Below are 17,411 nucleotides of genomic sequence, written 5' to 3' on the forward strand. Positions count from 1 at the left end.
AAAATCGCTAGACTTGTAGTACAATAAACATTCTCTTAAGATGTTTTTCAAGGGAAAAATACTAAAAGTCTTGTTATTATAAAATTAAGAAAATATAAAGTATGGATAAACAACTTAAAATTGAGCATGTATCATATGCTAAAATTTTGTAAGTAGAAACACAATTTGATGAGACATAAAATATGAGAATAGTGAATGTATTAAAGCATATTGAAAAACTAAGTAATCTGTATAACCACTGGAAGAAATTTATTTCTATAATCTGTCTATCCCAATTAAGTTCCCCAGAAATAATTCTGGGAGATCATGATAATCAAATCTACCATAGCAGATTAAAAAGACTAAACTGATTCACATGAAAATTCTCAGGATTGTCAACATCTTAGTGTAGAAGATTTAACCCAGCATAGAAATAACTAAATTGGAATGAAAATATTATAAAACTATCTAAATTTTTTGAACTGAATTCATATATTTTGTTACATTGTTAATAAAAAATCTGTAAGTATATATTCAGCACTTTGAATGTACTAAGAGGGAGTTAGGAGAGATATAAAATAACTTCACTTAGATTCTACCCTAAAGTAACTGCAGATATAATATTAACAGAGATAAAACAATTGGAGGACGATTAAGTTTTGAACAGTGTGATACTTGTGCTAAGTCTAGGAAGGGAAGAAAGGAAGGATTAGAGGAGTCTGGGGAGACTTCGCAGAGGGGATGGGAATTTAGCTGAGTCCAAGTTTGGTTTTGACTAAATAGATAGAAGGGGGACAGAATAATTTAGACCAAGAAAAGAGCAAGAATGGGAATAGGAACAGGTATATAATACATGAGACAGGAGAGAGAGGAAGGTAAAATGATAACTTATTCTTCTCTTTTAAATCTGCTTCCTATAGAGGGTTTGCTTTCATAAAGTAGATTTAAATAATATTTCTAGTCATAAACCTAGACTGTTTCTTTTCTCTTCAGACCACATCTTTATAGCCAAACAGCACTATGCCCTTTAAAAATTAGAAACATACATGCTATTAGCTATATTTCAATATACTTAAAAGATTCAATATACATAATGTGCTAAAGTTATGAATGATTTCTAATAAACATAAAACACCATGTGAAAGTCTCTCCTTTGAATTTAGCCTAGAATTATTACTGTAAAACAAAATGATGTAAGAAATTACCTTTTCACCAATGCTTCCAGTTATTCCAACTTCTCCAGGTAAACCGACAGGTCCCTTTTAGGAAAAAATGTAACAGAAAATACACATACATTTCGTTGGTCTTAAATCACTTATAATCACTGTTTCTTTCTAACTCATCCTAAATTTTATATTGGAGTAAATTTTATATTGGAGTAAAATTCTCCTAGTAAAAGTACATAGTCTATGGGCTTCATATCAAAATTAATTTATTCAATCAACAGAAAATATGAGTGCCTAATATGAGACAGGCACTATGCAGGGAGGCAATGAGTTTTAAATCCGAACAGTCTCTGTCCTTGTGAAACCGGAAATCTACTGGATGTTATTAAAAAAAAAAAAACCCTGCAGGATACTTTTTAGTTTGATGCCATCTCATTTGTCTATTTTTGCTTTTTTTGCCAGTGCTTATGAGGTCATAACCAAAAACCACTGCCAATATCACTGTCAAATAGCATTTCCCCCATGTTTTTTTCCTAGGAATTTTATGGTTTCAGTTCTTATATTTAAGTCTTTAATACATTTTGAGTTGATTTTGTGTATTTTCTAAGGGTCTAATTTCAATATTTTATATGTAAATATTCAATTTTTCAAACACCATTTATTGAAGAGATTGTCCTTTCCCCAAGGTGCCTTTGTCACAGAGTAGTTGGCCATATATGTGTGGTTTTATTTCTGGGCTCTCTATTCTATTCCATTGGTCTATGTGTTTATGTGAATCTCTGCAAATGACCATTGAGTAAGGCTGGAAAAGGCAATGTGGAATGACTGCTAGTGGGCATGGGGTTTCTCTATGGTGATGATAATGTTCGAAAATTGGAATAGAGTGATAGCTGCACAATTCTGTAAATATAATAAAAATATTGAATTCTATACTTTAAATGGGTGAACCTTATCCTATGTAAACTATATCTCAATAAAGTTGTTAAAAAAAAAAAAAACCCTGCAGTTTTCTTTTTTTTTTTTTTTTTGAGACAGAGTCTCACTCTGTTGCCCAGGCTAGAGTAAGTGCCGTGGCGTCAGCCTAGCTCACAGCAACCTCAAACTCCTGGGCTTAAGCGATCCTACTGCCTCAGCCTCCCGAGTAGCTGGGACTACAGGCATGAGCCACCATGCCCGGCTAATTTTTTTGTATATATATATTTTAGTTGTCCATATAATTTCTTTCTATTTTTAGTAGAGACGGGGTCTCACTCTTGCTCAGGCTGGTCTCGAACTCCTGACCTCGAGTGATCCACCCGCCTCGGCCTCCCAGAGTGCTAGGATTACAGGCGTGAGCCACCGCGCCCGGCCAACCCTGCAGTTTTCATAGCTGTTTGATGTGAACATATTGTTTAAGAAATCATTTCTGTGACTTCCTTCTTTGAAAGCCCCTAAATACAGGAGGGAATGATACATGCCTATCATTCATTCATTCACTCAAGAAATACTAATATTTGGTGCCTACTCTGTATAGGGCACTGTGATGGCTGGTGAGATTTCATTAGTGAGCAAGATAGATTTAAGCCCTGACCTTATGAGGCAAAAAGTCTTGTAACAGAGACAAAAACAACTAAATTAAAAATTAAATAATTACAAATTGTGAAATAAGCTCACGAAGAAAATGACTATGCTAATGAAGTGGAGAATAAAAGAGAAGACTTATTTTAGCAAAGTTGGTCAGGGAAGGATGAAACCTGACATTTAATCTGAAACCTGAAGAGTAAGAGGAGGCCAGGCAGCGAGATGAAGAAGGGAGGGTATTTTAGGCATAATAAATAGTTTGAGTAAGGAATGGATTTGATGTGCTGGAAGAAGTGAAAGAAGGCAATCAGCAACACTGCTTCAGAGTGAACGAGGATTAGGGTTTATCCACCTTTGTCTATGTCTATCATTCCTCCTTCAAGCAGCATAGAAACCAAAGGGAATATCATAGAACAGACTTTACAATAAGAGCATAATCCCTTTTCTGACCCTTAAATTATAAGGAAGTTTATTTGCTACTTTTATTCAGAGACGAAAGAAATTGTTTTTCCAATGTCTACCAAAGACATTGCTTAGATAGATTCTCCTATAATTAATTATATATATTAGCATATAGAAATCACTGACTCATGAAAATATGGCTTGCTGTGTTGTAGCTAATTGAAGTTAATGCATGGAGCATGTAATAGGTGGCTAATACAAATTGACACCTACTGTAAATGCAAAAGACACCATATTTTGAAGAATTATTACATGAATGCAAAATATCTAGTTAATGGTTATTTACATACATTACATATTAAAATGATAGTGCTTTAAATGAAAATTACTAAAATCAGTATCACCTCTTTCTTTTTTACCTTTTCTAATGTGGCTACTACAAAATTTAAAGTTATAATACATGTGTGTCTTGCATTTGTAAATTGCATTATATTTCTGTTGGACAGCACTGATCTATACTCTTAAACACTATGCTAATTTTATTACTTATATCCACTTGGAAGTGGTCTAATAATTCATTTCTGTGGTGTTTAAATTTAAGAGACTGAAACTTTCTTTCCGAGGCAATCAATGATAAATGCTCATGCTCATGGAATTCACTGGTCTTATTAATACTATGTTATCTACCATCTTGAGACAGTTGGTTTGATAGAATGGTGGAATGGACCTTTGAAGATTTGGTTACAATGCCAGCTAGTGGCAATACCTTGCAGGACTGGGGAAAGGTTTTTCCAGAAGGCTATAAATGCTTTGAATCAGCATCTGATATATGGTACTCTTTCTCCTATAGCCAGGATTCTTGGGTCCAGGAATCAAGGGGTGGAAATGGCAGTAGTATCACTCACCACCACTCCTAATGACCCACTAGAATTTCTTTTTCCTGTTCTGGTGACGTTATTGTCTGTCACCAGAGTTGAGGTCTTAGGTCCTGAGGAAGGAATACTTCTACCAGGAGGCACAACAATTCTCACTAAACTGGAAGTTAAGACTGCCATCCAGCCACTTTGGGTTCCTTATGCCCCTGAGTCAACAAGCAAAGAAGGAAGTTACTGTGTTGGCTAGATTGATTGATTCTGACAACCATGGGGAAACTGGACTACTGCTTCAGTAGTAGATAAGGAAGAGTATGGAGATAAGGAAGAGTATGTCTAGAATACAGGAGATCCCTTAGGGTGTCTCAATATCACCATACTCTGTGATCAAGGTCAATGGAAAATTACAACAACCCAATTCAGGCAGGACTACTAGTTGCCCTGACCCTTCAGGAATGAAGGTTTGGGTCATCTCATGTCATAGTCAGGATATTATAACAAATATACTACAGGCTGGGTGGTTTTAACAACAAACCTTTATTTCTCACAGTTCTGGAGGGTTAGAAGTCTAAGATCAAGGTACCAGCAGATTCAGTGTCTGGTGAGGGTCTGCTCCCTTGTTCATAGGTGGCAGAGCCCTCGTGACCTAATCACCTTCTAGAGCCTCCACCTCCCAATACCATCACATCCGAGGTTAGGATTTCAACATATGAATTTGCAGCGGGAGATAAAAGCACTCGGTTCATCATACCCTACCAGGTAAAGAACTCAAGTAGCTGAGGTGCTTACTGAAGGCAAAGAGAATACAGAATGTGTAGTGGAGAAGGTAGTTTTAAATACCGGTTATGAGTACATGATCAGTTACAGAAATGAAGACTGCAATTGTCATTAGTATTTCCTCATTATTTTGTTATGAATACATTTGTGTGTGTGTAGCAAATATCTTTGCTTTTTTTCCTTCTCATTCCTTATCACGAGATATATTGACCTTATATCATAGTATTTAAGTATTGTTAAGTTTACATCATGGTATTTAAGTTATGGGATATAAAGAAGAAGAGTAAATAAACATCACTCGAGGACTTTACCACCTTTTGTGGAGAAGAGGTTAGTGAGTTTTGGGTTGTATTTAGGATAGTTGTTATCAAATTAGGCTGAATTATGACCTTGTTATTGTCTTTATTTGGATATTAAGTACAGTTTAAGGAGATGCATTTGGGTGTCAAATTGACAAGGCAGAGACTTGTGATGCTTAATTTTATGTGTCAATGTGACTGGGTCACAGAGTGCCCAGATATTTAGTTAAACATTATTTCTGGGTGTGTGGTATTTCTGGATGAGATTAGATAGATCAGCTGAATAAAGCAGATTGGATTGCCCTCCCCAGTGGGTGGGCATTATCCAATTCGTTGAGGGCCTGAATAGAACAAAAAGGCCAATAAATAGACCAGATCTACATATATCAACATGAATAAACCTTTCAAAAATATAATATTGAATGAGAAAAAAGTATAAATCATTTTCAAATGGAAACATCATTATGATACCATTTTGTGCAAAATTTTAAAACACAAATAGTTTAATTTCTTGGTGGTATAAAACACACATGGGGATTATATATATAACATTAAGATAATGGCTTCAGACTGTGTATAGAGTGGTAGTTCATTATTATTTTAATTTGCATTTTTCTGATAACTAACGAGTCTGAACTCTTCATACACTTTTTAGCCTTTTGGAGTTTTTCTGTGTAGTTCTTTTTTATGTTTTCTTATATAATATTTGCACATATTTATGGGTCACATATGATATTTTGTTACATGCATAGAAGGTACAATGATCAAGTTAGGGTAATTAGGGTATCCATCATCTTGAGTATTTATCATTTCTATGTGCTAGGAACATTTCAAGTACTCTCTGCTAGTGATTTTGAAATATACAATACACTGTTGTTAAACAGTCACCCCACTCTGCTATTGAACATTAGAACTTATTCCTTCTCTCTAACTGTATGTTTGTATCCATTAACTGAACTCTCTTCATCCCCTCCCACCATCCCCTAACACACACACTTTTCAGCCTCTGGTAGCTATCTTTCTACTCTCTACCTCTATGAGATCAACTCTTTTAACTCCCACATGAGTGAGAACATGCAATATTTATCTTTTGTGCTTGGTTTATTTCAATTAACATAACGACCTCCAGTTCTAACCATGTTGCTGCAAGTGACAAGATTTCATTTGTTAATAGCCATATAGTGTTTGATTGTGTGTGTGTGTATATATATATATATATATCACATTTTCTTTATCCATTTGTCCTGTGATGGACACTGAGGTTGACTGCATATCTTTGCTATTGTGAATAGTGCTACAATAAAGATGGGCGTGCAGGTATCTCTCTGATATACTGCTTTTCTTTCCTTTGGATAAATGCCCAGTAGTGGGATTGCTGGCTGATATGGTAGTTCTATTTTTAGTTTTTTGAGAAATCCCCATCCTGTTTTCCATAGCGGCTATACTGATATACATTTCCATCAATAGTGGAAGAGTGTTTAAGAGTTTAAGTGTTTAAGAGTTCCCTTTTCTCCACATCCTCGTCAGCATCTGTTATTTTTTGTCTTTTTAATAATAGCCATTCTAACTGGGGTAAGATGACATCTCATTGTGGTTTTGATTTGCATTTCCCTCATGTTTAGAGTGTTGAGTATTTTTTTCATATACCTGTCGGCTATCTGTATGTCTTATTTTGAGAAATGCCTACTCGGGTCTCCTGCTGACTTTCCTTTGCGTTCCTTGTATATTCTAAATTCCTTCTTGTGAGCAATCACCTTTGATATTACTTTTGACATCCTTCACTGACAAGAAATCCTTAATTTTAAGTTAGTCACATCTAACAGTTTTTGCCTTATGATTTGTACTGTTTTGATCTTAAGAAGGCTTTCTCTATTTTTATGTCATTAAGTAATGAGCATTTTTTTCTATTGTTGTTAACATTTCTATTTAGATCTTTAATCCATCTGGAGTCCAATTTTCACATGGTATAAGATAGGGATCAATTTTGTTTTTTTTCAAATAGTGACCCAGTTTTCCAAATACTGTACATATTAAATATTTCTTTCCCCCATTTGGTTTATGGTACCATTCTTATCTTATACATGGCTTATTTCTAAGCTTCTATTCTATTCCATTGATTATTTGTCTGTTATTTCCCCTTTGCAAATTCCTCTCAACTTTTTCTAACGTTTTATTGCTGTCTCTACTACAGACTGAAAATAAGCATGCTGGCACAGTTTTATATCAGTGGTGAAGGAATCTGAACTATATAGGCTTTAAATATATTAATTCTTTAAGCCTTTATTACTCTTCGATTTGAAATTGTCCCTCTACTTGAAAATAACAGGTGAATTAGACTACTTTTAAAGTTGAAGCCTACCAAACTTTATTAAATCTAAGATGTCATTGATTATGAGGCACTGATATTTTTTGTACCTCTAAAAAGAAAAAAAATTCTTCCAAATAACTATAATTCACCACTGATTGTGAGAAATATTCCAATTTTTAAAATGTGAAAAAAATGGTGTGGTAAATTGTATTATTTTAAAAAAAATTCTCTGCTCCTTTGTGTAGAAGGGTTATACACCCCTGTGCTATTGGTTTCAGACTTGGCCAAGTAATTTGCAGTGCCCGCACCATGGGAGGAACATATTCCTTCATCCTACTAACATCAGGATTCTCTATATAACTTTGACCAAATAAAAATGTGTGTGGAAGTGACATGTGCTACCTTTTTTTTTTTTTTTTATAAGCCAGTTTCTTTTTTTCCTTCTGCAGTGAGACTAATCACATCTCAGACAGACACTGCTCCTTAAGCCTGGGGCTTGGCATGCAGATGGCAGATGTCAGAGCCACAGCCATTTTACAGTGAATAGAGTGCAAGTGAAAAATAACCCTTTATTGTTGTAATCCACGGATATTTTGAGGTTGTTTCCTACTGCAGCATACTTTAGCCTAAGCTTATTAATGCAATGTGTATTTTGAAATTGATAAGTTATGCTATTTATTTACATGAGAAAAAGGTGGTTTTCTCCACTGTCTTTTACCCCCTGTACTAATGACCAGGGGATGCCACAAGAAAGGAGGAGCCTGGTATTCTTACTCACCTCATAGGGGAGAACTACTTAGGAACACCTGCATTGGACAGTTAACGTGGGCAGAAATAACTGTCTATTGTGTTAAGCCAACAGGAAATTTTAGGTTTATTATTAAAGTAGTTAGAGTTACCCTAAAAATACAGTGAATTACAATGTATGCTGACCTGAAATTGATAAACTTTGTAATCTAGCTCAATTGGTCTATTCAAAAGTTAGTCTCACAGAAATAACTTTATAAACGAAAATGTCAGAAAAGTGCACTGAACTAATTTCTAGCTTAGAATGCAAATCAACTTTTTCAATAAGTGCAAAATAATCTGAAAAAAATAAAAGTAAACACTTATTTGTTCTTACATGTTCTCTGTAACTTGTCCTCCACTAACAGTTGTAGAGGATATAAAAATGAGTAAAACAGAATTAGGAGTTCAAAATCCAGTGGATTGGAATAAGGTAAAATGCTTACTTTCTATAAGTTAGAAAAAAATGCTATATAACACAAAGGCAGGGGAGATTATATCTGGATTGAGAACAAAAGGAAGGGTTTTACAGAGAAGGCAGTATCTGAAATACGGCTAAACGTTCACAAGATGAAATGGAGAAAGTGTATTCCAAGCACAGGGAATGATTTGAGCAGAAGAGGTAGCAAATGATACAACATTTGGCAAACATAAAGTTAATCCAGATTGTTTGATATAAAGGATATGTGTAGGAGAATAGACTGGGATAGAAATATCAGTTATATACTATTGAGGCTTTGCATGCCAAGTTATTAAGTTTGTGTTTGTGGTGCTTGCAGAAGAATGTGTGTTTGTAGAAGAATTATTGTCAGTTTTGAGTAAAGGAGGAATGCAATCCTATCTATATTGAATGGATAGTAATTTAACATCACTGTGTTTAATGTGTGAAAAAAGGGAAAAAGTAGAAAATGAGACAAACAAAAGCTGCTGTAGCAGTCTGGGATAAGTGTAATGACTCTTATGAGGACAACGGTATCATTATTAAAATAAACATTAAGTTCAGAAGGAAAGCTAATGTCAGAGGAAAGATGACGAATTAAGCCATGGGACAGCTGTGGCTCTTAGAGTAGAGACTCTACCCTGAAATATTAATTGGAGTCTCCACAGAACAATCAACTGTTGAAATCATAAAAATGAAATAGTACACAAGTAATAGTAAAATAGGAACAAGGAGAGAATCTTTTTTTTTTAAGAGACTCTGTTGCCCATGCTGGATGGAGTGCAGTGGCTCAATTCATAGCTCACTGCTGCAGACTTGAGCTCCTAGGCTCAAGTGATCCTCCTGCCTCAGCCTCCCAACTAGCTGTAACTACAAGTATATGCCACTGCACCTGGCTAATTTTTAAAAAAAAATTTTATAGAGATGGGGTGGGAAGCGGCCTTGCTATGTTGCCCAGGCTAGTCTCGAACTCCTGCTCAAGCAATCCTCATGCCTCCTCCTCCCAAAGTGCTGGGATGACAGACATGAGCCACCATACCTGGACATTTGCTTTTTTTTCAGACTTCAAGATGAAGGAGAAACCTTTTATTAGCACAGACATTCCTTTTTAGATTGACAAGGTGAAGTGGTGCTTTCTTATAAAACAGGAAAACCTGGTTTCTCCCAAACTATTTTCACTGCAGTAGTAGAGGCTGGTAGGTCAGCAGCAAGTCATGAGCACTCAGTTTGCTTTAAGTCACACCATTAGGAGGCAATCTGTAAAACCAGTACAGCTCTTCCAACTATTATACTTGTCCATTCACATGATCAGCTGAGGTGCACGAAAGATAAAAAACTTCTATCAAAAAAAAAAATCATGCCAAGGATAAGGCCAGAGACATTGCAAAGCTCAATAGATGCAGGGACCTTGGAAGAAAGGGCTGCCACATCATACAAAGAGAGAATCTTAATGAAGATTCTCGGAAGGCAAGAGGTAGAAAATAAAAGGAAGAGTCAGATAGGAGGAAAACCAGGAATGGGAAAAGAAAATTAAGAAAAAGGAAAGTCTCAAGGAGAGAGACATCTGTGTAACGTGGGAAGGGGAAGGGTGAGGAAGGATAAGCACTGAGACAAAGTCACAGGACTTGGCAATTACAAGGTTGATGGTGACCTCTAAGAATAATTTCAGTAGCTTCTGTGTGTTTGGACATGTTTGCCAAAGAGTTAAGAGTGTATAGGTGAAGAGAAAATGAAAAATAACTTGTATATGACTACTCTTTTAAGAAGCTTGGCAGCAAAAATGAGGAGGCATGATAACTGCTTGAGGATATATTTGCAAAATTATTCTGTTCAGAACCTAATTTTTGCTCTGTCAGCCAAATAAAAGAAAGTTCATCTGCAATATAAACTTACCCTTCTGAACAGAAGAAACTTCATACAAAACCTACTTTTTCACTCTGTTTCGAGAAATTATTTTTTTAACAGCCTAATATTATGCCGTAATCTGTCGTGATTGGTTGGGAACCAACACATCTGTGACAGACAGAACATGCTGGCAGGTTTAATCTTTCCCCAAGGACTATCACCTAGCCAGCTCCCTATGCCTAGATAGTTCTCCTGCACTGGGAATGCTCCATGAGTCATAGAATTCACAGATGAGAGGCATGTATTGGGCAAAGGTGCCATATCATCTTCTCTTCCTTCTTAGCAGAAGCACTTTTAAAAAGGACAGATTATGGTGCTGTGACTTGTTCTCTTTTTTTTCCATGAAACACTTAAGTACCATACATGCAAGTGAAAACCAAGGACAAAAATATATTTTCAATTTTAAAGTGCTCAAAGGCAAATTATGTGCATGTGAAAATGGTTATAATTTATTCATATTTATTACCTATGGACCCTTAGGATAGAGATGTGGATGACTACTGTTTTTGTTCCTATTTACTCTTCCTCATTTCAAAACAAATGTTGAAATTTATACTATAGTTTTAATTCTCTATTGCTGCAAGACAAATTATCCCCCAAAGTTAGTAACTTAAAATAATACACACATATTATCTCATAGTTTCTGTGGGCCAGGAATTCGAGAGTGCATTAGATGGGAGGTTCTGGCCCAGTGCCTTTCATGAGGTCGCAGTCATGCACTGCTGAAGGCTTGACTGAGGCCAGAGAATCCACTTCCGAGGAGGCTGTTTGCAGGAGGTCTCACTTCCTCACCATGCAGGCCTCTCCACAGGGCCTGACAACACGGCAGTTAGCTTCCCCCAATCAAGTGATCCAAGAAAGAGAAAGGGCAAGAAAGAAGCTGCAACATCTTTATGACCTAGTCACAAACTGTCACTAATGCCATATTCTATTCATTAGAAATGTGTAACTAGGTCAACTCCGCATTCAAAGACAGTAAAATGTCCGCATTGCATCTTTTGGAGGGAGGAATATCAAAGAATTGGTAGATATATTGTAAAACAATCACAATGACTAAATTGTATTCTTAGCTTGATGTGACCTTTTATTAAGACTTTGAATCCTGGATTAGTAAACTGTGGTATATGTATACCATGGAATATTACTCAGCTATAAGGAATGATGAAGATATGACATCTCTATGGTTCTCCTGGAGAGAGTTGGAACCCATTATATTAAGTGAAGTATCCCAAGAATGGAAAAACAAGCATCACATGTACTCACCAGAAAATTGGTTTCCCTGATCATCACCTAAATATAAATCTGGAAACGACACCAATTGGACATCAGACTGAGGTGGGGGGTGGGGGAGGGGATGGGGGTATGCCTACACAATGAGTGCATTGTGCACCGTTTGGGGAGTGGTAACACTTGAAGGTGCTGACTCGGGAAAGGGGGGGTGGGGAAAAAATATGAAACTATTGTTTTAAAAAAAAAAAATAAAAAAAAAAAAAATAAAAAAAGACTTTGAATCCTGCCAATACTTTTCTTTAATTTCTTGTATTTATTTTTAAGTTACAAACTTCTTCAGGAACACCATAAATTAGTGTTGTTGGAATAACATACATTATCCTAAAGATGAAATCCATAAAATTTCATTCCTATTTCATTAGTTATTATCTATCATGTAATAAGGTACTATACTAGTCAACTTAGAAATAATTAATAACTAAAATATAAAGTAGATAGCAAAAAAATGCTAGAAGCGAAAATACTATAGAATATTTGATAAAGCAGGAGTCAGCCAAATAGGGCCCTGCATGCCATTGTTGTAAACAGCTTCACTGGAACTCATTGGAACGCAGCCATGTCCGTTTATTTACCTATTGTCTATGCTTGCTTTCTCAACATGAAGGCAGAATTGAGCAGTTTTGACAGAGACCACATGGCCCACAAAGCTCAAATCATTTCTACTGGGTATTTAAGGAAAATATAAAGCAGTCACTGAGGTGACAGTCTTCACTTCTAACAACTAACAATAGATAACTTTTGTGACCAAGAATTTTCATTAAAAAAGGTTTCAAAACCCTGATTTCACATCTAACACACAATAAAGAACATGACAAAGTGCTTAGGCAGAATATGCTGTGTTTTAAGAGATTGGCAACCATATAATTATTGAAAACATTCCACGTTTTGCAAAATAGGATATGTAATAGTCTACTTGAAAATTTTGTTAACTAGAGCAAAAATTCAGAAGGCCAAAAAGCCTTATGCATAATATATCACTCATTAGAATTGAGAAGAAATATTATTTTTTTCTAAAAGTCAGTAAAAACTTTTAAATGCTCTACTTCTATTTTTTTTAAAGTAACTACAGTCTACTTATTAACTAAGAACTGATATAAAATTAGACTATTTGCTAGTTGAAACTAAAATGTTTTAAAACATTTTCATACAAAGTTTATATAAATGAGCCACCAAAGAGAAAGTATGTAAACTGAGAAGAGGAAAAGGCTAAGAACAATAACATAGGGTTTAGACATCTAGAGGGGAGATTGGATAGCAGAAAATTTATGGGGTTGACCATATATACAAAGAAAGTAAACTGTCAAAAGAATACTGCATATTATGGGATTTTTTGTTCATAGTGTTTCTTCAGACTCTTTCACTGGAGAGTAATTCTATGACTTGACAAATATGAATGAATCCTTTATTTATTTATAAACACATTACTGTTTCCAAATAGTTAACCTTTGGATCACTTCACTCCTATTTTCAAATGAAATCAGTAAACTAAGAAGTTATTTCTTTGACAGTGTAACTTGGAGCATGCTACTTTAGCTCTTTGTGCTTCATCCACCATTTGGGAAGATGTGACTATCAGTTCATTGGTCAGTATGCTCTGGAAAGCAGGGATGATTTCTTGTCTGTTACTGTATCCCTTATGTCTAGCATACTGCCTGGAATACAGAAGTTAAATAATATGTGTTGAATGAATGAATGAACAAATTAGATAGGGTAGTTGTGCTGGAAACAGAGATAAGCCACCCACATCCCCTTTTAAGAAATATCTTATTTTCCCTGCAATCAATTCCTTCTAGATTTAGTCCTCAGCAGAAAGATCTACATCCAAAGTCTGACTATGGCAGGGGTATAAAAATCTGTCCATTTTTGCCCGATATCTGACTATTCTGATGGGCTATATATGCACCAGATCATCCACCTTATGAGAAAGAGAGATGGTTTGAGATTAGAATATGTACAGACTAACGGGCATTTGTGAGTGACCTGGCCAGTTGGTTAGGCACCTAAAAGGAAGCAATTTTAAGACTGGGGCTGAGATGATTTGAGAAAGAGGAATATGGATGGACATACTGGAGTGGGCACCAAGTGTGAAGATCTCTGTATCATATGTCAATGCCTACCAGAGAGGGTCAAACATGGAAAAGTACTCAGAGGAAGACAGAATGACTCAGAATGTTGACATCAGCAAGCCTTGGTCATCAGTCACCTCAGTGCTGGATACTGGGCATGTGAATAGAATGGGCATGATGGGAGACACAGAAGGTATGCATGGGCCTGACATCATAAGTTCCCATTCAACAAAGCTAATTTAAGACTATCCCAACTGCCAACAACAGAGAACAACATTAAGCCTGCACTGTGGAGCCATTTTTCAAGGAGTCCAACCAGCCACTGGGGGCAAGTTCATTCTGGAAAAGCCAAACATTTATTCTAACAAAAAGGATAATACTTTGAGAATGGGTTGCCTTTCCCATACTCAGGCCTCAATTATCTTATGGCTTGTAAGGTGTCTAATCAACGATACGGAATCCCAGAAATGTCGTGTCCAACCAGGCGACCCATTTTATAGCAAATAAGGTGCAGAAGTGGATCTAACTGTCACATCATATCACACCAAGAATCTTCCAACTTGACAGAACATTAGAATGGCCTGCTGAAGGTGTAGTTAAAGTGACAGTTAGGAAGTGATACTTTTTGAGAACTGGGCATCATCCTATTGGATAAAGTATGTACATTGACTCAAATACATTTATATGCGACTGTGTCTCTAATGGGAAACACTGAAGGATCAAGGAACCAAGGGTGGAAGCAAAATTCATTCCACTTACTATCACTCCCAATGTTCCAGTGAAGAACCCTGTGCTTTCTATCCCCAACAAAATGTGAGCTCTGCAAGGAAAGAGGCTCTGGTCCCTGAAGAGGACACATTTTCACCAGTAACACAGTAAGAGTCTCACTGAAATGTAGCTATAGCTATCTCTTGATCACTTCAAGTTCCCTGTGTCTAGGCAAGGAAAAGAGTTACCATATTGACACAGTTAATTCGCCCTGGTCATCAGGAAGAGAAAGAGGATCGATATCATTTGTAGTTCTAAAATTATTAATAGATGCAGTGCTAGGGGCTATAATTTCTACCACTAATTCCTCTTCCAAGTTTCCCTCAGGAAGAGAATCTACTAGAATCCTAGAAGAGCATCTCCCTGAAAGGATATGAAGAAGTGAATATAAGCAGCACAAAGTGTAGACTGTGGTGAGTGTCAAGATGGGCCACCCAGGTGCTAGTCTACTTCAGTTTCAGTATGTGAGGTGTGCTTGTGTTGTGTACTTACACAATTTCACTATACCAGTACCTAGTGCCTAAGGAGTTCAAATAAACCGAATGAGGAAATGATGTAGCACAGAGATTATGCTAAACTTACTGAACACAGTAGATATATTGCCCTCTTTATTTGTTTTTCTGGCATGAAGTAACAATATAAATAAATAAAAATAATGATTATTCACCTGGGCTATCTACTTACTGAATTAGTCTTTGAAACTAAGAGTGTGCCAATAATTTGCCTTACTAATTTAAGATTTCTAAATATTGAAGATAAACTATACACAAAAACTGGTAACTGAATAACAAAGCAAGTTTCTAGAAACCCTGTATTCATTAACACTTTAGAGAGTAAAAAATTGCCACAAAATAAATTCATTCATTTAGTCAGCAAACATATTTGAGAGCATAACATATGCCAAACATACCATATATTATAATGTACAACGTTTCATATTGTTAAATTTAGAATATAGACAAACATTTCATGATTTTAAAAGTCCTGATTAGAAAATAGTCTACTTATAGGTCACAGTTTCTCCCTTTTAGGCTCTTGACATTTGGAACCATACGGGGTTCCTAAAAGATATAGCTGGTCTGATCGGTATCCAAATAGGGGTTTCAGCCTCTGACATTTCCCTAACAACTATTTGACTCTTATTCCCTTGCATCAAACATGTAGTCAAAAATAAAAGTTCAGAATGAAGTTTTGCATCAGGAAGGTCTGGCAATGATCAAGAGGATATGCCTGGAATGTCTAATCAACAGATGCTTCTACTCACACTTGTGTTACGGGAAACTCAAGAATAGAAAAGCAACTTGTGCTGTATTGCCTGCGCTGAATTTGCCTGGCAATGTTCTTCATATATTCTGTCCTTTTGAATGAGTCTCTGGTAATAAATCAAAGGTGATAATGTGAATATCAGCACAGGCTACCACCTATCTAGGTTGAACTTAGATTTTTATTAATTTTTTTTAAATAAGTTGGATAAGATGTAAGAGGAATTCTCTTGCTATGACACTTGTGATGCAAAACATTTGAATTGCAAGCTCTTTCTAAGACTCTAATAACTAGCAGGATTGCTCTCAGAGAATATGTGCTTATAATCACAGAACATTTTTTCACATATAAAGTGTTAAATTAATTCACATATAAAGTGTTAATTCCACGGAGACCTCACAGGTATTGTGATTTTTGTGAATTCTATCTAAAGACAAAATTAGAGTGAGAAAATCTACCATCTGATGTATTCCCCCATTAACCCTCCCTTTCCCCAAAATCTCTCTACCTAAAAAAAAGGATAATAGCATGGTATGGTGGATAACTAGTCCAAAGATTTGAGTTCCAGCTTATATCGTCAATTCTGAAGCAAGCCATCAAACCAGTTTGGGTCTTACCTTTCTAAATTCTAAAAGGCAAAGAAGATGGACTAGATAATTCCTCTCATACTTTTCAGCTCTAAAGGTCTATGATTTTAACCACAAGAGAGACAAAAATCACTCAGGTATTTATTATAAAAGGCATTTAAAATCTTCTGGACAGGTAAGAAAAAGGAATGTAAATTTTTTAAAATTTAGAATACTTTTATTATTTCATAGTGAGGTAACTGTGTCCAGGACTCTGGATCTTCAGTATCACTAAGAAACTATTTACTGACCATTCTGTATGAGGCAGACTTTGTGACATCTCAGAGCTTACTTTTTGTTTTCTTTAATCCTAAAATCTGTCTTCTAAACTTGTGTGAGCTCTTTGAGAGTAGGTGCTGTGTTCTATTCATCTTGATGTTTATCTACATGCTCATCTCATTGCCTAGCACCACACTTGGCACACAGTAGGTGCTCAGTAAATATATATAGAATGAATGCATTGCATAAATTTGGTACTTGTTTCTGTTTAAAATATTAAAATTGTGCAAGTTCCCACAATTTACTTACCCATAGGGATGTTAAGATGTTTACTTGTTTAAGTTATGAAAAAATAAGGAAATAAAAGAAGATAACACAGAGGGAAAAAGATGTCCTCAAGAGACTGTATTTCTTCTCTCTTTAGGTAATGACAAATCCTTCTGAAGTTGTCTGCCAGTCGGTTGGAATATGGTTCTTTTCAATACCACTTGATTGATACATATGACATTTTTTAGAGCTCAAGTATAGGACAGCATTTTTAAAATATGCTGCAGAAAAGCTCTCATGAAAGGTGAAGACATTGTTTGCCACAGTAAAATCATACTGGGCCACATTTCTCCTTTCTTTCTTGCATTATGATCTCCTCTTGTATGTTTTCTTCCTGCCAGTTTTGAGTTTCTTTTTTT

The 17,411-nt window shown here is 35.8% G+C and overlaps 1 protein-coding gene across 2 annotated transcripts in view; it reads right to left on the reverse strand.

Moving 5' to 3' along the window:
• Positions 1–17,411, reverse strand: part of COL24A1 (collagen type XXIV alpha 1 chain) — a 331,682-nt gene that overhangs the window by 145,722 nt on the left and 168,549 nt on the right. For both annotated transcript variants that reach the window (XM_069478155.1, XM_069478156.1), the window contains exon 25: positions 1,185–1,238. In XM_069478155.1, the coding sequence (XP_069334256.1) occupies positions 1,185–1,238 (54 nt within the window). The remainder of the gene's footprint in view (positions 1–1,184; positions 1,239–17,411) is intronic.

The sequence above is a fragment of the Eulemur rufifrons genome, chromosome 8 (genome assembly GCF_041146395.1).
Source record: "Eulemur rufifrons isolate Redbay chromosome 8, OSU_ERuf_1, whole genome shotgun sequence".
NCBI lineage: Eukaryota > Metazoa > Chordata > Mammalia > Primates > Lemuridae > Eulemur > Eulemur rufifrons.